At 33.4% G+C, this 23,344-nt stretch overlaps 3 protein-coding genes across 6 annotated transcripts; 2 read left to right on the top strand and 1 right to left on the bottom strand.

Moving 5' to 3' along the window:
• The first annotated feature begins 1,503 nt into the window (after positions 1–1,503).
• LOC126689594 (uncharacterized) lies at positions 1,504–8,972 on the top strand. The gene is made up of 11 exons (XM_050384828.1): positions 1,504–1,685; positions 1,780–1,833; positions 4,727–4,894; positions 5,001–5,100; positions 5,227–5,277; positions 5,509–5,663; positions 5,878–6,064; positions 6,175–6,252; positions 7,691–7,827; positions 7,927–8,125; positions 8,841–8,972. Exons 1-11 carry the CDS (start codon positions 1,504–1,506, stop codon positions 8,970–8,972), a joined length of 1,443 nt encoding a protein of 480 aa, XP_050240785.1.
• A 912-nt stretch (positions 8,973–9,884) lies between these two features.
• Positions 9,885–12,411, bottom strand: LOC126689593 (agamous-like MADS-box protein AGL104). Its single transcript, XM_050384827.1, has 11 exons — positions 12,227–12,411; positions 11,921–11,974; positions 11,788–11,806; positions 11,608–11,669; positions 11,493–11,520; positions 11,319–11,380; positions 11,131–11,230; positions 10,985–11,035; positions 10,693–10,820; positions 10,306–10,495; positions 9,885–10,022 (listed from the first exon to the last, which is right to left on the bottom strand). Exons 1-11 carry the CDS (start codon positions 12,409–12,411, stop codon positions 9,885–9,887), a joined length of 1,017 nt encoding a protein of 338 aa, XP_050240784.1.
• Positions 12,412–14,131: 1,720 nt separating this feature from the next.
• LOC126690605 (photosynthetic NDH subunit of lumenal location 4, chloroplastic) lies at positions 14,132–21,542 on the top strand. 4 transcript variants are annotated; one of them, XM_050385829.1, is made up of 6 exons: positions 14,132–14,592; positions 16,897–16,989; positions 17,849–17,905; positions 18,049–18,117; positions 19,100–19,226; positions 21,263–21,542. In XM_050385829.1, exons 1-5 carry the CDS (start codon positions 14,212–14,214, stop codon positions 19,202–19,204), a joined length of 705 nt encoding a protein of 234 aa, XP_050241786.1. In that variant the 5' UTR covers positions 14,132–14,211; the 3' UTR covers positions 19,205–19,226; positions 21,263–21,542. The 4 variants fall into 4 exon arrangements, with proteins under 4 accessions (XP_050241786.1, XP_050241784.1, XP_050241788.1 ...); XM_050385827.1 differs by having other exon boundaries at positions 14,133–14,592; positions 21,243–21,542; XM_050385831.1 differs by having other exon boundaries at positions 14,134–14,592; positions 17,849–17,909.
• Positions 21,543–23,344: the final 1,802 nt, after the last annotated feature.

Here is a 23,344-nt window from a genome sequence, read left to right as displayed (position 1 = left end):
TACATTTCAGGGGGTTTAAATGAACCCCCTGACCTGAAAAAAAAAAAGTGTATATATATATATAATATATTGCTTTACTAATCTAATACTTTTAAAAATATTTTTGCACACTTTGTTTTAAATCTTACACACTCTGATCACATATCAGTTTATCTCACAATCAAACAACAACTTATTGTATTATTTATGGAAGGATGAGTGTGGTTGTGTGAGTTAATAGTTATACAGTGCAAGTGGAATTGAGTTTTTTTTATTTATTTATTTAGTTTAAAATATTTTTATAAAAAAATGACAAATATATAACCACAATTGCATAAAAACAAAAATATTATACAAATTTAACAAAATAAAATGGTCATACTTATATTGACAATAGATAATGAGAATTGATAATAAACTATCATGAGACGATTTCAAAATATGAAAACTCGTAGAAAAAAATTGTAAAAGTTATCTGCTGAGAAAACTATCTGCTACAAAGGTGTGGGATGGTAAAAGTTAAGCACTTCTTGCCACTATGCGTATTTCTATTCACTTGGTATTGACGCTTAGAGTTCCAGAGCCACACAAATTACAGTGGTATAGCTACAATGAGATAGTTTTCTAAAAAAATAAGATAGTTTTCCAAAAAAATAAGATAGTTTTCCAAAAAATGTTTGTACATACCAAACACTAGAAAACATTCTCAAGCCCATTTTCAAGGTCGTTACCAAACACTGGAAAATGAGATAGTTTTCCAAAAAATGTTCTCTGAAAAATGACCTATTTTCTAGAAAACATTAATGCTGAAATAAACATAGCGTAAAGTAACTTTATACAATTTATCAAGAATCTTAAGGTCCCCGAGGCAAATCTGCCGCGTTAATAAAACTGACTTCTAGTTCCATGTTTTAATGACGGCTTAATGAGGGGTTTATTGGGTACACCAATAACAATTACAACCCACAAGTTGAAACTTAAAATTAGTCAAACATCATAATATGCCATGAAATAACTTCTTTTTCTTTTTTCTTTCTTTTGAAATGATTCCATGAAATTAAGATCATTGCAGCTATCGAGGGTCGAGATTGAGAATTAAAAAAACAAATTTTAATTTCAATATTTGAATAAAACAAATGAAAAAAGAGTAAAAATAGTAAAAATATTTGTGTGTGGAGACTAGAGAGGTGTAAATTACACCGAGTAAATATTGCACCCGATCCAAATATGCAGTATAAAGTGCTATCATGTGACATATTCCTTGGTGACGCTAGGCAATTATAACAACACCAACCCATGCCATTTCCACTAGACCCCAAGTCCCCTTTATCCACGCAACTTTCAAAAAGGCTTATAAATAAATGACTTTTGTTACACATGCAAGGCATTGAGCATTAGGCATAAACCAATGGCTTTTGTTTTGTCACCCTGCTAGTTTCCTTCCACTTGATCTGGTGAATATCTTCTTTTGAGTTTTGAGCTCCAATTTGATCATTTTCTGTTTCACAGACACATAAAAGTAATATGGGCCCTAAGGTAGACATGAAAAAGATAGAGAATCCCACAAAATGTCAAGTGGCATTCTCTAAGCGTAGAAGTAGTCTCTTCAGGAGGGCCCATGAAATCTCAGTCCTATGTGATGTGGATCTCGCGCTCATAGCCTTCTCTCCCTCTGGTCGCCTTAACAAGTTTTGTAGCCGAAAGAGGTGCTTAAATCAACCAATTGCCTTTGTAAATTCCCTTTCATTTTGAAAATCCTTTATTTAAATGCTCCATTTTTTTTTTTTTTTCATTGGACAGGATTGAAGATGTGATGCTACGATATATTGACCTGCCACCAGATAAAAGATTTCGGTATGACATAAACAGACTTGTATATTTCATTACTTCACTACCAAACTTAGTTGTTATAAATACTATACTATATAATAATTTGAAGAAAAGGAAGAAAAAAAAAACTACAAAATAACAATAGTTATTGTTATGGTTGTTCTTTAATCATTTATGAAACTGGAGATGCATTAACATAATGAAAATAGAGTTACAAACATTGATACATCAATAGAGGAAATCATGAATATGTCGACATGATGCCATTCCCAACATATTGCATACAAAATTTGTATAGGAATTATATAAAACACTTTTTTAAAAAAATTATATTCTCTTATGTCGGCTAAAATATTTATACATTGGTTATCTTCACGATACACGTGCCGTTATATTCTTTAAGATAACGGCAAAAAAAAAAAAAAAAAGATAAGTCAAACTCAACCCATAAGGGAGCCAAGTGGATGCAGTTCCGAACTCAACATTAAATAAAGATATTTTTTGTCGTTATTATTATTATTATTTTTTTTTGAAATATTTTCCTTTGAAATAATCTTTGTTACTAATCACCCATTCTTTTTTTTTTTTTTTTGAGAATCTACTAATCACCCATTCTGATTGCAATTGTTTGGCATGAAATTCGTCCGATGGAAATTTTATTGCTATCACAGTCACATTAAGAACATTGAGGTAAACTTCCTTTTGTGCGAGATGGACTTTCCACTTAAACAACTCATTGAACAATAAATAGGATTAGTTTCTTGTCAGACAATTGATTAAATTTCTTTGTTTGCTTGCTTTGTTTGTTTCTCTAATTAAGGAGATTATTAATGTGCATGCAGAAAACGCAGCAGATGCTAAGCCAACTTGGCCACCTTAAGGATGAGGAAAGCAAAATGCATTACATCAATAACCAGTATATTTCTCTCTCCCTTTCGGTTGGCTTGGATTATTTATGGTGTGTTTGGATGACAAGATTTGGTTTGGGTTATTTAAATCCAAATATCTTTATTTGAGAAGTTTAAAAAAAAAAAAATGTCAGGGAAATCCAAATCCACCTAAGAACTTTAAAATGCTTGAATTTAAAATGACTCCTAAAATCAATGGATTCGAAATCAAGGCATTTCAAATCTATTAATTTAAAATCCAAATCCAAATTTCCAAATTCAACCTTGGCTTGTTTTGTTTTAATGAATAAGCTCAATACAAATATAATTTTACCTAAAAAAGAATAAGTCCTTAAAAAATTTGTACCTAACCAAATAAATCAAATCAAATTAGCTAAACGAAATGCTATTCCAAACAGGCAAGTCATTCTGACAATGCAAATCTCATGTGGAACCAAATTAATAGATGGTTCTATCATTTTCGTCCCCTGCTTCCCCTTTATTTTATTAACGAAACTTTCAAGTTGCGTGCAAATTTATTTAATTTCACCTTTCACATTTTTTAAAGAATTGCATAAAAAAATCATTTATTATTTAAACTTTAGGAGCATATATAACTCATTAACATAGGAGCATCAAAAGTATGTTTTCCAAAACATATAGGTAACTATTCTTATTCAAAGAAATATATATATATATATATATATTCATTTCTTTGCCCCCTTGACTTTCCAAAAATTCATCTTCCTTTTTCTATTTTTGGTAAAAATATATAAATTTAAATAATGAACATCAGGTTTGATTAATACATAATTTTTGTTTCTTAAAATTACTCTTATATCATACATAACTCATTAACTCAAGTGAATTTAATGTATTTCATGAAAATAGAAAATTTTATAGATTATTATTGCACTTTATTTTTCCTCTAATTACTCTTATACTATAATAGTTCATTCAACTAAATAATGTATTTGAAATATATAAGTAAATATTTCAAATAAATTTTTTTTTTTAATGTTTTTCACTAATAATTATTCTGAAATAAGAGATGCTACGTCTACAACATTTTTACAATAAATCACATGTGGTTAGTTGTTATTTGTTCAAATTTGAAACTAACACTAAGATTACTTTTTTGCCCTAACAATAACAACCAGTAACAACTTGCCACTTAGGATTTGTTGTAAAAATATTATAGACATATCATTTCTCTTCTGAAATTATTATTATTGGAGTCTGAGTACCTTTAAGACATTTGTTAATGAATCATTTTAAGAAAAACTAACATTTTTTAGAAAAAAACTGTCAATATTGTCGCGCACCCTGGGTGTGATGATGTGTAGCAGTATTGAAATTCAAATTTTCAAAAGGAAGCTTCAATATACACTTAGATTAAATTAGAGTAGAATTCTATTTGAGAGCAACAACAAAAAAAACTGCCAAAACATTAATTGATTTTTTTTCTTTTCCCATAAAATCTTTTCCATTATTTATTAGTATTATGAGTGGTGTTTATTACACACACCATATTATACACACACAAGAAGGTGTTTGGTATCAAATGATACAATGTCAGGCTATCAGCGGTATTAGAATTCAATAAGTGTGAGACACGTTAGTAAAAAATAATTACCTAACTAACATAACTAACAAATAAAAGACATATGTTAGTAGATAGTTATTTTTACATACATGTCTCTCATTTATTGGGTTTTGAAACGAACAACGTGGTATCATTTAATACAAAATACTTTTTTTCTCATACACATGCTTAAACTAAATTGGAATGACTTAAAGTCACAATTTCATTGGAAAATGTAACTTCAAGTCACCATTTCAATGCAAATTGAGTGTGTGTAAGAGTAAATTTATTTATTTTCTTAAACATACACAAACCTCAACTATTCTTATTGAAAGTACATTTCATAAAATACGTACTTTATCATATTCTAATACATTTCCCTTTGCTTGTGATGGATTGCCACATTTTCTACACTTGTATTCATCATGGAATCCATTGCTTGCAGAATCAGTGTAAGTTCTTTTGTCCCTGAATTTCCCTTTGAACAAATTATTGACATTGTGTTGATCATTATCTTGATGTTTAATAACTTCGATTATGTTTCTCCAAAGCTTACTGAGCTAAAGTTAAAGAAGTCCAAAATCGAACATGAGATTCTCGAAGCCAATCTCAGGTTACTTTATCATGAAACTCACTATTCACTGAACTGTTATTATAAATTGTGATTTTATCTTTGCCAATTTCTAACAATATTATTGTATTATTGGAATTTATTTTAGAAATTATGAGCCAGAACCAGAACGTGATCCTTCACTAGCTCAACTCTTATGGTGCGAGAAAAACTTGAAAACCTCTTTGCAAAGGGTCATGAATAAAAAAGTATGCTTCACTCCCTATATACGTTCTTCTCTGAACAACAATACTTGAACATAAATCTTTTTTTCTTTTTTTATTTCTTATGGGTTTTTTGGTTTCATTTTTAATTTTTATTATTTAATTTACCAGAGAACTTTGCTTGGGAATTTGGCATCTCCACACGGGGATTTCAAAGTTTCGGTATGATTTATTTATTTACCTAACCAAGATAAATTAAATTAAAAGGAATAGTGATGCCCAACAAGGCCTGGTGATACACATGTTATTACTCATCACCGTCACAGGAGAACCCCAGAAAACCCCTTTTTCATTCAGCAACAAAAAAAAAAAAAAAAAAAAAAAAAGAAGGAATAGTGATGCTCTTTGGATATGTATGATTGCTCTGATTATATACTTGCAATAACATAACAGGGTCATGATCAGGCAAAGCAGATGGTGGGGATTAGCGGTCAAGTTCTTGCACCTATTTCCCGCGACTGTAGTCAGAATGAACTAAACATTGCAACTCAAAACCCTGCTTTTAGCAATCTTATAATGCAACTAGATCCCTGGATTAGTCCTTACAGGTTCTTCATCATCATTATTATTTTTATCACTATTCGAGTTAAAGTTATGTTGTATATGCATGTTCATAAAAATTCAATTATTCTTTTTATCACTATTCAAGTTAAAAAAATGTCTGTATGTGCATGTACATAAATATCATGAACAAGCTAAGTAAGGTTTAAGCCAAGTGATATTTCGAACATTAATTAACCACACATCATCACTCTCAAGCAGTTCCAAGGTTCGTGAGAGAATACTTAAAAACCTAGAAGAACAGGCAAAGGGTATATCAGTTGGTAATGGCCAAATTGGTGCACCCAACTTCACCATGACTGGCTTGCCTTCTGTATATCAATCTGGACTCCCATTCACAACATCAGAAACCTATGTTCCACCAGGTTACACTCATGCTTTGACTCAGGTATTGATTTTCAACAACTCAAACTTTTCTTTTAATCAAGTACACTTCAATTTGAGTAACAAGAGTTTGCCTCATGTGCACCTATTGCTACTAATTCTTCTAAATTGTAGCCTCCAGCCATAATCAACAATCAAATTGCCCCTATAATTCCTAATCAGCCTTTGGGAGTGTTAGACAGCACATCCATGGTATGTGATAATATTCTAAAGAAATTGTTAATTTATTTGAGGGCCACTTTTTAAGACGTATGAAATGAGGGATAAGATATTTTATTATTACTAGCTGACGTCATGTGTGATGCACAATATATTTTGAAAGAACAAAATTTAAGTATAATACTTGAAGCGTTTTATATTAGGTTTCCAATAAAATTCAAACATATAATTATACTAATCAATGGAATGCAAACAAGTTTTTTTTCTTTTTCTTTTTTTCCAAGGGACAATTAAATTCAATACAACTATATGTTTGAATTTAATTAGAAAACCCAATATATTGCATCTAAGGTGTTGCATTTAAGTTTTATCCATTTTAAAATATTTTGTCATAAGTGATATTATGACACATGTATAATATCTATTATGTGTTATAATATTTAAAGAATCAATTTCAATTATATTACATGTCATTATAGAGAAAGGAAACACAAATTATTAAAGTTAATATATTTAATAATATGAACCTATTGGTTGAGTAACTTGACAAATATTTGATTATTTTCACTCACTTAAGAGCGCAAACATTTTTTGGCATAAATACATTGTTGATCCCTAAAACTTCACCCATTAGCACTTTTAGTTGCTAAAGTTAAAGTAGTTGTTTTTAGTCCCTTAAATGACATGGCCAAACTAAAAATTAATTTGCCATGACTCCATAGTAACAAAAAGCGACCACTTTAATTTTTTAAGGACTAAACACGATTGCTTTAAATTTCACAAACCAACATCACTCGTGGGCTAAAGCTTAGAGATCGACAATGTATTTTAGCCCCTTTATTATTTATATTACTATATTCTTGTGTGTTATTAAAACTTACTTTTGTCTTTTCCAAATGTTTTTTTTTTTCTCAAAATTAAAATTGATAATTTTTTACTTTAGGTCAATTGAATTAGCCATCTTATTAATTAAAAAGAAGATGTTAAGAAAAACATAAATAAAAAAATTAATTAGTAAATTTGTCATCTCAAAAAAGAGTAGCATTTAAATATTATACTAAAATGAAAAATTACTAAATAAATAAAGAAAAAGGCCCCAGGCCCTATTTAGTTTTTGCTTTAGAGTTAAGAGAACTGATTCGGCCCTACAATGAAGACTCATTTAAGCTAAATATATCAAAAATTTATATCTATATAGTATATACTTTATTTCGAGCTCAATTTTTTTTTTTCTTTTTTTTTTTTTTGAGAAACCATTTCGAGCTCAATGTCGAAAATTCATTACAGGAGAGGTTTGGGCATGAAATTCCTTTTGGGGTTCAAGTTCAACAATACCCAACACAGACATTTGATCCTCATTTGGTAGTGTTTTTGTATTTTTAATTTTTCAAAAAATAATTGCTCAACATTAGATACTTCTATATATAAATTTCCCCTCTTCTTATATAAATTCTACCATGTTCTGGAACAGAACAATCTTGACTGGCAAAATAGTTTGGCACCAATGACTTGGTTGAACGAGAATCCTAATGAGGTTAACCAGGTCACATATGGAAATAGCAATACCTCTCAGACTATGAATATGAATCTACCTTTGACCTCTGAAGGGTAATTTTGATTGATCAAATTAATTTTAATATGTTTTGTATCTCACTGAATAAACAACTTGTTCATTCTGATCCAATCTCTCTTAATTATGCATTTCAGGGTTTTGTCTCCCCCAGGGTATGAACCTTTCTTTAGTAATAATACTGTTTCCACCAGCTCCTACAGCAACAACAACAACAACAACAGCAAAAATGGTGATATTGATGCAAATGAGAAACTCCTAGGATCTCCTAGTCAAGTGCTTCCACTGCCTGAATCTTCGAAGGACTTGCAATTGCCCATTTACATTTCTAATGAAGTAAGATGACTGAGATTGACCCAGCCACAATCAATTATATAAAAGTTTTATGTGTTGATTTTTCATAAGTGCTTTTGGAGTACAAGGTAGAAAATTTTTTACAAAATCTAAAAAATAATAGATCCTGAAAGAAATAATTGTCATCAACAACAAGTGTTCTATTGTGGACTAGTGAAAACGAAAATGTTGAATATGCATGTGTAAGTAGAAATCCCACATTACAAAAATGAAGAATTTAAAAAATTAATATAATGTAATTGATTCAAAATCTATAAACTTAAACTTTTGAATTAAATGACATCTTATATGTTGTATTAAGACCTTAATTTATAAGGGTACTAATTGATCCAACCACCCATTAATTATATATAAGTTATGTGTGTGAGTTTGTCGTAAGTGCTTTTGGAGTACAAGGTAGAAAATCTTTTACAAAATCTAAAAACAATAGATCCTAAAAGAAATAATTTTCATAACAAATCCCCAAGTGTTCCATTTGTGGACTCATGAAAACAAAAATGTTGAATAAACATGTGTAAGAAGAAATCCCACATTACAAAAATGAAGAATTTAAAAAATTAATATAATGTAATTGATTCAAAATTTATAAACTTAAACTTAACTTTGAATTAAGTGACATCTTGTATGTTATATTAAGACCTTAATTTATAAGGGTACCATATGAGTACTGAACATAATTATTTTGTCATGTGAGCAGGGTGTGATGGGTTATGAGTCAAATGGCACACTCATGAATAATGCAACAAACAAGGACGTTGGCTCAAGGGAATGGGATGACCTTGTCTCAGCAAAAAACTTTCACTTGGAGGATCTTGATGATTTACTCTGAGTGCCTCAGTTTGTTGGGGTAAATTATCTGAGTCAGTTTCATTATCTATTTCCTTTTTCTTTTCTTTTTTTCTTTTTTTTTCCCTTCTGTTTGTTGCTTAAACAAATTTTACATCGTGTTACTGGAACTGAGACAGATCCTATATGCAATAATGCATCATCTCCATGAATGCTCAATTCATGACAATTGAAATGTTGGACTAATATGCTTCTTTTGGCTTAATTAAGTACATAATTAGCTCTCAGATTTTGACGAAATCATCACTGCATTATTGCGTGCTTACAATTTTAAATACACAAATGCTACTAATAAGATCATTTTACATCCATGCTATAATAATTTATTTCACAATTTTAATCTGTTGATTTGTTAGTTCACTTGATGAATTTCCTAAAAAATGATGAATTTCAAGCATGGAAATAAGGCAAAGGGGTTGAAATATTCAAAACATATGTGTGGAGGGGTCTGATGTAGAACATAATTTTGAAATTTTGGATTAGGATTATTATTTCCTTGATTTTAGGTTAATATTTTCCTAATTAAATTAAGGTCCTTTTATGTTAGGGTATCAATTAGAATTTCTTGTTGAATTTTTTTAATCAACACAGTTTTATGGAGTCTCTAAATTGGCATCCAAGTCTATAAACAAATTCAAAATTAAGAATTTCATAACAGAGAGCTTTTCTCCTTTCTTTTTGGTGGACTCTAGATTTCTCCTTGTAGATTAAAGAACCCTTTATAAATTTGAGGGTTATTGTCAATATCACATACATCTTTTAGCATGTTAAGAACCTTTGTGATTCACCAGCATTGCCCAGTCTATCCCATAAGAAAAGCCTTCGTTCGAATCCCCTCTATTGCACAATTACATAACTTACCAGCACAAGTTAAAAAAAAGTAAAAATCATCTGGTCATTCTACTTTAAACTGAGACAGCTTGCTCTCATAGTTTGCATCTTCATTGCTAGAGGGCATTTGCGGGCAATTTGATGCAGTCTCTACCTGCTGCTGAGACATCATTGATGAAATGCTTGCTCCTGCAATTTCTTGCTGGCAAATACAAAAGATATGTTATTGATATTTTGTGGTGAAGACAAAATTACTTAGATATGAACCCACACTAGAACACTACCAAGAGTTCTAATAAAGGACCACAAGAGGTTAAGAGAACCTTCATTGGGTGTTAATGGGTTACCCCAAGCCACTGATCAATTAGGGAATATTTAATAAAATTTCACCTTTTGGGTTTCATGTCATTAGCTCCAGTCACAAATTATTACTTAACAACATAAAAAACTATTCAAAAAATTAAGATTTTTATTAGAATGAGAACCTTAGTGGAAGGAAATGAATTTGGGGGCATGAATGTAGAGAGGAGTTCAGTTGCAGTATAGGAATGATGCCAAGAAGGTAACCCATCATCTCTTTGATTGCTCATTTGACACCCTCCCATGTTACATGGCTCCACATTTATATTTGTGGCTTGAGACAACTGATCATACATTGCTGTTGAGGATTGATTCCTGAAAGTAAATTTAAAAATTACAAATAAGTATCACAGATTGAAAACAAAAATGTGAAATTTATTAACTAATATTGTAAAATTTTGTAATATCCTTGGCATTAATCTATAGGAATTGATTTCTATCAAGTTTGATGAGTAGTGTTCTCTATAGATAACATGTTCATCTTAAACAAATGTAAAATACTAATTGCTTACCGCATAGCAGTACAAGGTGATTCAGATCCTCCACAAATTTGGTTTGGATTGTGTCCATTCTCTGGCAACCAAGTAACAATCTCGTTTTCAAACGATGTTGGCACCCCATCTTGGGTGTCGAAGTATATCTGCGTTTGATGCTAGAAGTATTCAACTATTGTCAAAAATTGCAACAAAAACTCTGAAATTTCATGGCCTGAAACTAATCACTGAAATTCTAGTCATATGAAACCTATCAAAGGTGAGGGAGATATGTGTATCTTATGTAAATGAGACTATATAGAGTTTTCACCTGTACACTAGATGGATCATAGGTAGATAAATGGTTTCTAAGTAGTTCTTCCTGCAAATTAAGTACAAAATGGATGAGTTATTGTGGCACTTGTTGGCATGGATTAGTACATACTTAGACCATAGAGAACAATAATTAGGCTCCACCTTTCTTTGCTTAACACGCCTCAAGGTTTCCAAAAGGTTCTTCTCACATGAATCAAGTTCCTCTCCTGATGTGATTAAAATTGGCTCTGGCTCAAAAATCCTTATTCAATAACCAAGGAAATTACTTAGAATGCAACTCAACATTGTAGCCATGTAATTAATTTTGGTTTTAGTCACATTCGTCTAACCTTAACTGGTTCTCAGCCATCTGAAGCTGATGTTTCATGTTGCTAATTTCTTTTTGAGCTTCCTATGTTAGTAAAAAAAATCAAATCAACAAATTGTTATTATGTTTGTGTGTATATATAGCAAGATTTATATTTAGTCTAACAAGAAATGACAATGTTTGTGTGTAATTTTACCTCAACATTTGAATTTTGGGCTGAAGGGCTGTTTGAACAAGTTGAAATTAGATCAATAAATTAGAAAATAAATTGGAATGATCAAACATATAACAATGACGAGGGAGAGACATACTTTGAAAGTTGAAGCGCTATATCATTTTCATTCTTGATCTTCTGAAGGGTGCCGAGTAAAAACTGCGTGGATATGATGTTTAATAAGAACTATGTATAATTTGCAAAGTTGGCTTTTTCTTGATTCCTTCACAAAATATTACCATAATACTATAGACATTGTGTCAAATTTTTACGATACCTCTCTATTTTGAACAACGCTGCAAGAAAAGGGAAATGGTCATTAACAATTTGGTTTGATGTAGAAAAACACAAATATATGAAAAGAAGATCGTCGAGGAACAAAAACAAAATAGTATTTGTAAAATCCATACCCTCCTCTATCATGATCGGGCAGATTTATATAACGTGCGAGCACATCTTCGATTCTACAAAGAAAAAAAAAATCAATTTTCAGTAAATTATATGTTTTCGTTATTTTTAATATACATGTCAAATTTTATATTTATCAGATGCTATTTACTAATTTTAAATAAGAACATATTATGTGGATAATTAAAAAAAAGGTAAATGTACAAAAACTAAACATTTTCATTCTATTTATATAAAGAAGGAATATGCATGCATGGGAGGCTATGTATATATAAATAATGATTATGAAAGAAAACACAATTGCTCACCTTCTTTTGCCAGAGAAGTGAGTGAGACGACCAGAGGGAGAGAACATAATGAGAGCAATATCAATGTCACAAAGAATGGAGAGTTCATAAGCCTTCTTAATGAGTCCATTTCTTCGTTTGGAGAAGGTGACTTGCCGATTTGTATTGTTTTCTATTCTCTTAATCTGGAGTTTAACACGACCCATTTTTAATCAAACTTGTCCTTAATGAAATCTCTCTTTTAAGAAACACAAAGCAAAAGTATTAAAAAACAAACACAGCACAGAAACTTTCAAAAGCAAAATAGAGAGAGAGAAGACAAGAAATGCGATGGAAGAGGGGAGAGATACAAGGAGTCGGAGTTTAATGGTTAAATCTTTATAATCTCACCTTGAAGAGTGGAAGAGGTTGTTTTGAAAAAATAAAACTAAAGTGAATGGATCAAATATACACAACGTTGTATGATACATTTACTAGCTAACCCCAACAAATAATTTGGTGCATTGGTTGTTCATTAGCGATGTCTAGACTCTTTGGTTCCTCTAGTTACATTATTTCTCCAATTCTATCTAATCATGTCCAGCAGTGATCTTTATCCATGGTGTATTTAAAGGATTTTTTCTTTTTCTTTTTTTTTTGGTGCTAACCAACCAAGCTATGGGGTCATGAGTATGAATCAGAAATACCAAATTACAATTTTTTTTTAATTAATAGTTGGAATAAAATATGAATGTTTTAACTAATAGCTGACTCAAATAATAGTTTCTTTTCCTAAACGAGAGAGAGAGAGAGAGAATTGGCCCAAACCATGTCAATTGTTAGAGCTACAAATAAGCCCAAAGTTTTTCAATAAGGCCCTACAAGTCTGCTCCATGATGATTTAAATCCTTATATTTGGATCGAGGGCAAAGTCATTAAAGGTGAGTTTTACTATATAGTGCTTATAAACAAATATGACAATGAATGTGATTAGTAAACTTTAATCACCTCATAATTGAATATATAAATTACCTCTTTTTTTTAGAAGAAATTTCCTCTTTTTTATTGGTGACACATCAATTTATAGGTTCAAATGTATTAAAAATTTTAGTAGGTACTTGTAATTGTAGCACTACTCTTTAAGCAAATATTGACTAACTTCATTTATCATTATCAACTTAAATTAGTGCAAAATTGCAGCTACCACCCATATGTTATAAGTTCTCTTATGTTTTATTGTGTGACACTAATGACATTTTCATTTTTTTTTAAAAAAAAATTGAATAAAATTGAGGAAAAAAATAATAAAATAAAAAAAGATTCCTTTGGGGTTGTGGCGTGTACCAAAACTTTTCTCCCTTTAGAACAAGGATCATGAGATTTTAGCTCAACTAAACCAAGCCTTTAGCTAATTAGATTAAAGTAAATACGAATGGATCAATTTAGGAGAATATGGGCTTGTCAAGGAAAAAAAAAAGGTGGGGGGGGGGGGGGGGGGCTCATGAAAGATTACTCAATCGAGTAGATCAAAGGGTTCTCAAGATCTTTAGTCAAATTCACACACCTCATAATCGCATAAACTTGTTGAGAACCCTCCCCATAACCACAATTGATCATATTCATTAATAAATTAAAGTTCTGATGCTTTGGTTAAATTGGATGCTAGACTTCCCAAATACTTGACTTCTTCTCCTTCTTCTCTCTTTCCTCTTTTTTTTTTCCTTAGCCACTTGGCTATTTTTGATTACCCTATGGTGATTCCTTTGGTAGCAAGCTAAAGCTTTTTTATTTTATTTTGGTAATAGAATGACTTACAGCTAATCTATAATATTTTTGCACCCAAAAAAAATAAAAAGATTATTTTATTCTTCTAATTTCATTTTCCACCCAAGTGGGCCCATGTCATATCCAATTTTCCCACTCAAAAGCGCTTTGCAAACCAAAAAGCTCTACAACCCCTCAAAGCTTCATTCAGATAGCTTAACGCAATCCAAAAGAGTGTAACAATATACAAAGACCATAAAACAATGGCAGTCTCAGCTCTAACAATTCAGACCCCAAACTTCCATTCCCTTCAAACCTTCAATCCCACAAAGTCCTTCTTCACCACCACCACCATCAACCCCACTTCTTCTTGCTCCTGTTTTTCCAATACAGACAATGCAAAGCTCTCTACAGCCACAGCTTCAACTTCTGCAACAAGAAAACGCGTATTTGAAATGGGTATTGGGCTTCTAGCAGCTTCGGTTATGGCTTTGTCACCGTTGGATGCGAACGCTACGAGAGTTGAGTATTACGCCACTGTGGAAGAGCCTTCGTGTGAGCTCAACTTCGCTCGCTCTGGCCTCGGTTACTGTGACATTTTAGTCGGCTCTGGTGAGGAAGTTCCTTATAGTCAGCTTATCGATGTGAGTTTCAATTTCCTAGCTTATGTATTATATTGGGTTTGCTTTTCTTTCTTTTTTTAGTATTATATGTTAAATTGTTCTATATTTCTGCAATTCTCGTTTGTAATGTTGTTGTTTCTTGGAGGGTGGTGTTTGGGGTTTGTATAAGATAATTCAAGTTTTAAGGTTGTGTCATTGATAATTTGTTGAGATAGCGGAAGTTTTGATTGCTATGAATCTAGTTAATTAAATATAATGGGTTAATGTGATATAGAAATAGGAAAATAGAACACAATCACACAAGAAACAAAAAAATGTACATGTTTTGTCCTTAGGCCTACAATCACAAAAATGAACACAAAAAGTCTTATGGTGAAGCAATTAAATTCCCATTCATATGGCTTACACGTAACAAGGAGTGTTAGAATTATAGTTAAATAACAATCAATTGATAAGTTATCACTCTATATCATAAAAACACACAGCAATAGGATTCTTATTTTCTCTAAACAAATTGTGCTTAGAACTCTCTCAATAAAACTAAGGGGTTGTCCTATATAAGACCCAAAGTCAGATAGCTTTTTTTCACCAAGACTGAGAAGTTCTAAAGAAAAGAATCAATCCAAAAGTTATCCAAAGTCAGGTAACTAAAGTCCTTGTCTAACTTAAATTTGGTTAGCCATGACACAACGTAATCTTTTAGATTGGTTGGATTTATTTTGTGGGATGGGTCTTTTATTCTAAGTTTCCGAGGCACAAGGATGTTTATGCTTGACTCTGTGTGTACGTAAAAAGAAGCTTTAATCTGATATTTTGTCTCAAAAAAGTCATACCCAATGCACAAAACTCTCACTTTTGCGGTATCTGAGAGAGGTCATGGTAGACAACCTTACCCCCAATATTTTGGAGAGGCTGATTCTCAAACTCAAACCCACGACTTACTCTTTTGGTGGAAGGCACTTGCCATAGTGTTTCTCAAAATTCCTGAAAATTTCAGGAAGAGATTTTTGACAATTGATTGTTGAAGAATTGGCCAACATGGTCGTGTTAAGCTCAGATGAGCAAATTTCTTGCTGGCCATGTCAAACCTGCCTCCAGCCTCTCTAATGATGTGTTTTGATATATAACACGGATAATATCCAAAGCCACTATGATGCACATGCTAAAATATACGTTTAGAAAAATATAAAGCCAAATTGAATCTCTTAGAATAAACGAACTAAATAAGAATATATGAGGAGCTAGAATGTGTTTATGAATTATGAATGCTTTCCATGTCACTAAAATCATTTAAATTTGTATGATTCAAGTTCCTCTACCTTCTATCAAAAGCTATCTACATTTGTACAACTATATCGTTATAGACTGTGCTTTGCTTATCATTGTAAGATCTAATATCCAGAATACCTGAATTCTCCAACACACACCCACCAAACAGGAAACCCCATCGGTGTTGTTTCCCAAGCAGTGAGATTTCTCAGTCTTTTTCTGACAAAAATTCTGCTTGCCTTGATGTTCCACACTTCTACAATTGTTTGGCAATGTTTGGAGCTTCCACTCTTTTAGAAATTGTCTCAAATTCCCATTTGAATTTAGTTTTATTATTGGGTTTCCTTGGTGTGGAAGGAAAGGTTTTCCCTTGGTGTAGAAGAAAAGGAACTTTCCTTGGTATGGAATGAAAGTTCCTTTTTTAAGAAGTAATTGGGTATTCTTGTTCATAAAAAATAAAAATAAAAAGAATTGAAGTCTTATAAATAGGCCTTTTTGCAAAGGGTTTGGTGGCTTTTGCCCAAGGATCACATGAGGAAAGTAGAAAAGAACATGGACTGAGTTTCTTTGAAGAATAGTGTTTGTCTATTTTTGTATGAGAGAATTGTTGGGTGTATTGGAGCTTTGGGATTATGAGTTTGTGAGTGTGAGATTTGTGAGTTAGTTTGTATTTGTGAAATTTTTTGTATTTATTTGTGATTTTTGTAAGTGTTGTTTATGTGAGTATGTGTGTTGGGTTTGAGGGGTTTGTTTGTGAGTGATTGTAATCCATAATTGATAGTGGATTTTGGTTGCCATTGCTCGGACGTAGGCTTGGAGTTGGCTGAACCACGTTTAATATTATTGTCTTCTGTGATTGTTTTATATTATTATTCTTGTGAATATGCTTCCGCTAGCCCCATGATATTAGTTTTGTAATTATAGGCCTCATTTAGATCAGCATATCATATAGTCTGGGTACAAGTACAGGATTCTATATAATGTTAGTGAGGAATGCACTAATTGCCTGCTATTTGGATAGGCAATTGAATTTTATGAAATATATTTCCAATACAGATGCACTACACTGCAAGATTTGCTGATGGGACAGTCTTCGACAGTAGCTATAAGCGTGGTAGACCTCTCACTATGCGTCTTGGTGTTGGCAAGGTATATATGATGCTGTCTCATATATTAAATTATCGGTATGATCCTGTCTTATTGTCAATCATTAGAGTGGACATGAAGCTTATCTCTTATCTTAATTTTATGACTAATGATGCTTGAGCAATACTACTTTGTCTTCATGAAAGTTAAAGCACATAGAGATGCTCTTTGGACATCTTACATATCCCTTAATCTGATTTATCTTCATTTGTCAGGTTACATTATCGGCATTCTATTCTCATATCTGTTCATGCTGCAGATTTATGTCTGTACATCATAAAAATCTAAATAGATATACATTTGGGGCTATAGCCACTGAAAACTCTTGTTCTTATAGGCTGTTCTGATTTTGCCATATTTAATTAACAGATAAAATTATTCTTGTGCTCAAGACGATGTATATTTGTGTACTTTGGTATCCAAGAAATGTGTAGCATAAGGGCCTTTGTAGTTCATGGCATGTCACAGAAGCATTATGAGATTAACAAACTGCACATTGTTTTGCAAAGCACTTGAAATATTGTCCCTTCCCTTCAGGCATCTGGTAAAATTGGAAAAACACTTGAAATATGTCTATTCACCTCATTAATTTTGAGAGAGAGAAAGAGAGAGGTATTTTTTCTGGGACACATACATTGAGTACAATCTGTTTTACGAATTGAGTACATGGCCAAAACACAACCATTGGGCTATCAGCTAAGCTCAGTTGACATCTACACTGCATTCATTACAATTTTATGTATTATAGTAGTTCCCATTTCTTCCTTTGAGAATAAAAGACCCACAATGGAGGTTGCAGATAATTCAAACCTTCTTTATCAAGATTAATTCAAATTTATCTTATACTTAATTTTTCGTCCAGGTCACCAAGGGCTTGGACCAGGGAATTTTAGGTGGTGAAGGAGTACCTCCAATGCGAGTAGGTGTGTCATTTGAACAATTTAAATAGACTTAAAGAGTTTCCTTTCTGTATGTTGTTTCTCATTTGGCCAAAATAATTGTCATTGTGCCTTACCTATAAAATAAATAATAAATAAAAAGTTGTCATTGTGCCTTACACAGGAGGAAAGCGTAAGCTTCAGATTCCCCCTGAATTGGCATATGGGCCAGAACCAGCAGGATGCTTTTCAGGTAAAGATCCATATAATGGAATTCCATGTCTTACCCTTACAATGATTAACAGTCTTGAAACTTGACATGTTCTATAATCATAAAATGCCTACAATTTGCTGAATAAATGAGGCTAAAAAACAAACAAAACGGAAAAAGATATGATTGCTCTCTCTCCTGGTGAGTGAGGTTCCCCCCCCACCCCCCCCCCCCCCCTCTCCCTCCCCCAAGGCTGAGAGGGTGTATCAGAGAAAATTCCCTGATTTAGCCAGTTGCTAAAATTTTCTCTGGGCCTATCTATTGCTATTGTCCTTTGAAAAAAAATACCAATATTAAGGATCAGACTTGATAAGTTCCTTGCTTGGTGTGGTCATTTGCTATGAAGCACGGGTGCGTTTCGGGACTCGGGTGCGGGTGCGGGACTCGGCGATTAAAAAATTATTAAAAATATTTTTATTTATATTTTCTATATATTTTTACTATTAAAATATTCTTAAAAAACACATTAATATACTTGATTCACAAAACAAAGAAAGAATAAGGCAAGAAACGCATCTGAGGTCAGAATTTCGGCCTCTCGATTTTCACGGCCAATTTTGGCCTGTTTCAGCCGTATCGGTCGCCGGCCGATATTGACCGATACGGCCGATACGGCCCGATTCTGCCGATACGGCCCGATTCTGGCTGAATCAGCCCGGTTTGGCGCAAATCGAGCCGCGTCGGCACAAATCGAGCCGAGTCGGCGCGAATCTGAGAAAAAAAAAAACGCAGACGCATCACCGACGCACGGTCAACCGCGTCGGACTCGGGTGCGGCACCCTCCCAGCCGCGTCCGTGCATTCTAGGTCATTTGTGAGGTTGACGAAATGCCAATAATGGATTAGATTTGATATTTCAAAAGCTTGTTGGTTGCATAAGTGCTGTTGATTGTATCATGATTAGGATATGCTTTTGTTGGTATGGAGAGCAGGTCATACTGACACCCATCTTATTGTTTTTTTAGGTGACTGCAATATACCAGCCAATGCAACTCTTCTGTATGATCTTAATTTCGTTGATATCTACACTGGAAATAGAACTGAAGGAAGCCCAAAGCAATAACATATAGATGGGAAGCCCATGAAGATCAAGTGAGTTTCTTGTATCCCAGGAATTGAAATTTGTCATTGTAAGATAGAAGTTTAGATGGTAATCCAAGCATTCAGGACCCTGTTTGGACTTTATTTTCTGCACACTTTGCCTGTGAATCAGAGATCATAGACCTGCAATAAATTAGCCTTGCATTGGGATCTGCACTGTCAAAATGGTAGAGGGAATTGGGCAGCTGTCACTTATCTCCCTGAAACCCTAATAAATCATACTTCCCCGCTCTTATTGATTTGTTCAGTTAATGGCTTACCCAGTTTGAGTACTAAGCATCTAATAAAAGATCAGGGATGTGAAAGGTTGATCTGTAATGGAAGCTGGTTGGTGATGTATCAATTCTCTATCAAACAAAGCATAGAAATCTTACTAAAATTCTAGAAACATCATGGGAGGTCAAACATAATTATAAAACAGAAAAATACATGAAAATCATGTGTCTAAGTGTCAAAAAGGCAGATTTTCACTCCAAATTTTCTCCCTTATGATGGCACTAAGTATGCCTTACTTAGTCTTAGCCAACAACCCAACACACTCGTAAAGGAATCAACCAATATTTTGTGTGAATATAATCATACACAACACAATTACCTATACAGGAGAACTCTCCCAACCTTATTACTTTACTGCAAAGTACAAAGTACACAAAAGCTTCCTTTACACAAAATACTCACTTGGGATACCTTAGTCAAAACCTGCCACCAATGCTTACAAAACTCACACAAATACACGAGTACACTTTATTATCTTACAGCACACTCAGTTTTTCCCATTACAAATGTTTTTAACACCCCAACAGCTTTAAGGAACACAAGCTGGAAATACTGTCAATCGAATTCTCCAAGTAATTGCCCTGAACTTGTTGCTCCAATCTGGGAGCTGCCTTTGGGACACAAGTGCTTGTTGTCCTGTAGCCTTTCTACCATGCTAGCACACCAAAAAGGCTGTACCATGATGTTACCACTTATTTTACGCGTGTACATGTTTCAGACCATTACAAGCCATGCATGCACACTCCTGGCAGCCCAAGCACATGCCCATAAAATCAACCTTGCTCATTGCAAATTAAGTGGAGGGCTTGGCCTGTGCCAATGCCATTATGCCACCTCCCAAATCTGGCCTCACAGCACATTGCCACCCATATGCAATCCAGTCATACTTTGCCAAGCATGCCACAACCCAATTTCATTTCCCACATAAGCTGCATGTCACACTCTCAGGTGGCCCAACTTTACCTTGCACACAAGCAGCCCACCCACTGGTCATCATCTTGCCCATGGCCAAGCCCACTCAAGGCTACCATGGCTCACCACTGCACATGCTGCTCATAGCGTACACATAGCTTGCAACCTGTCAGACCATGACCAAGGGCCCATCACATTAACAAGGCCACTAGCATGCTGCCAACATAGCCCACTCATGTAGTTATGCACCATAACGAGGCAGAACAGCCCGCTGCTGCCTCCAAGCTTCTTGCTCAGCCCATGGCATGCCTCTTTCATGCCCATGGGTTCTTGTGGTGCATGGATGCAAGGTGTCACCACATGTAGCCACTCCATCTCAAGTTTCAAGGGTCTAACACCAAGTATGGTGCCAAGGAATATGTGCTTTGGTCTTAAGGCCAAACTGGAGTGACTCCTATAAGGAATATGGTGCACATGATGTAAACACATGCTGTAGGATGCAATGATACAATGGTCCCAACTGAGTGATCTCTAAGGTCATAATGTCCTGCTTAGGACTTCATAGCCATCCATAATGCTAAGCCTCTTACTGCAGCATCGTGTAGGTATATGTTCACTGATTGGATAACTCTGGTTATATATTTGTTTTGGCTTCGTGGTAAATCACTGTGAATACCAACACACGATGCCCCCAAAATCTTAAGGACAAGATACTATTACACAATAAAAAATTATTAGTTAAATTTTATAGATTGCTTTACATTACTTGCTGACAGTGGCACTGAGATGCTTTCTCTCCTCTGAATTTACCTGAAATAGGCTTGGTTCACAAACTTCAGGGTGCTGAAGTGCATCTTCATTTTTTAGTATGGACCAAAATTGTGTGGAAGAATCCATGGCTGACAGTAGTCACCTCTCACAAAGGACAAGTGCCTATACCTGCCTAATCCAGTTGCTTGCCAACTGTGTTCTTCCTGAAGACTACTACCTATCATTTCTGGCGGTAATTTATCATCCTGATTGATCTGAATAGGGTGTTTGTCTTTTGCACATGGCTTCTATGTGACCTCATATATAAGTTGGGTTAAAATGAATAAATAAAAGTATATATTACTATGAGTTTTTTTCTTCAAATCCCACCCTCCCCCTCCCCCCAAACCCCACACCCCCCCCCCCCCCTTCCAAAAAAAAGAAAAGAAAAGATTGTTGTTTACAAAAAATTGATTTTTGTAGCTACTTTGACAAGTCTCTGTGTCTTGGCTTTGAATAGTCCCAATTTCATTGCTCTTTATTAATTGAATCCTACATGCAAACTGTAACTGCCGGATATATTGTGCACTTTCTTGATCATCTACTATTGCAAATGCTCTTCTAACAAATCAATCATTTAAAAAAAAAAAATTGTACTAAATGATGTGGAAACTCTATTATCAAGACACACATAGCATACTATCCACGCCCCTTTCATCTTCTGGTGTGTGGTTTTTCTAAAATTTGTTAGCATATATGGCATTGGTTTCTCTACTAACCTCAAAATCCACTTTAATTGCCAATAAACCAGCATATTATTGTATGATATAGATATTATCCAAATCAAATGGCTGATTAGCAAGCACTCTTGGGATGTCTTCTCATTTCTTTCAGCTTCCCTTCTGAAATTTGCATGTAATTATTCCTTCCTTTTCATTCAATTACACAGGGGGGAAACAAGTGTTTTGTAGGTTATTGTAGGATCTACTTTACATATTTATGCACACCATTACTTAAAATAATAAATATATTTAAAAGCATCTCTTTAATAAAGCTTGTCTTAATATATCAATGGATTTTTGTGTTTACTATCCCACCAAGTGAAGTTTATTTAAACAAGATTATGGATTAAAGAAGTTATGAATCAGAAATTGGCTTCAAAGTAGGAATGCACTAGATGGAGAGTGCTCCTTTCATTTTCTATATTAGGTGAATGTTATTTTTCATAGTTAGATACAGCGGAGATAGAGTGGATGTGCTTTTTGAGACTCCAGATGTTGCACGTGAATCTTTCTGTTCATGGGACTGATGTGTGCCTTTACGCTTCCTTCAGAGAAAGGTGAGGTAAAGAAAAAAGTTTAGAAGGAAAAAAAAAATGATTCTTTCCTCACGTTTGGCTGAGTGGGTAGAAAAGATATGCTTTTCTTAGCAATCACTTTTCTTTACCTTAGCTCTTTCAAGAAGCCAGATGTATTTGAAATAATTTGAACTCTGTATCATCTCTTTTGAATGGTATACGAAGGCATTTTTCCAAATCTAGGGGTAGACCCACTTTCCAAGTTCAATAAGTGTTATAGCTGGAATTTCTTTTTTAAATCTAAAGTTTTGTTTACGAGAAATTTAGATGACCTTTTTAATTTTTTTGCTTACAATAAGTGGGGTAGGCCGGATGGGAGATTTGAACTCAAGTTCTCATTTATTGGAAAATTAGGAAATGTCACTGAATTACAAAATTCTTAACAAAATGTTATTCTTAAGATTACCCATCTGTTGTTCTTTTATAGGAATTTGAAATACATGATGTTGTTCTTTTATAGGTTTATTTGCAACTAAAAAGCCCTTTTTACTAATGAGTGATGATTATTTCACACACACTATTGTACACAAAGTACACACGCACGATTTTGCACTGAACTCATGACTTGAAGTCACAACTTGATTTCAAATCACAATTTAAGTGCAAAATTGTGTGTATATTTTGAGTGCAATAACGTGTGCACTATTTGTTACCCTTTTACTATCGCTATTTGTATGCTTTGATTTCCAAGTTGTGACTTCAAGTCATGAGTTCAGTGCAAAATTGTGTGTATATTTTATGTGCAATAACGTGTGTGCACTATTTGTTACCCTTTTACTAACATTGTTTGTACGCATTTTGCATTCTACCCAAT

Source organism: Quercus robur, chromosome 6 (genome assembly GCF_932294415.1).
Source record: "Quercus robur chromosome 6, dhQueRobu3.1, whole genome shotgun sequence".
Taxonomy (NCBI): domain Eukaryota; kingdom Viridiplantae; phylum Streptophyta; class Magnoliopsida; order Fagales; family Fagaceae; genus Quercus; species Quercus robur.
Note: the sequence above shows the minus strand (reverse complement) of the source record. Positions and strands in the feature narration are given on the sequence as shown.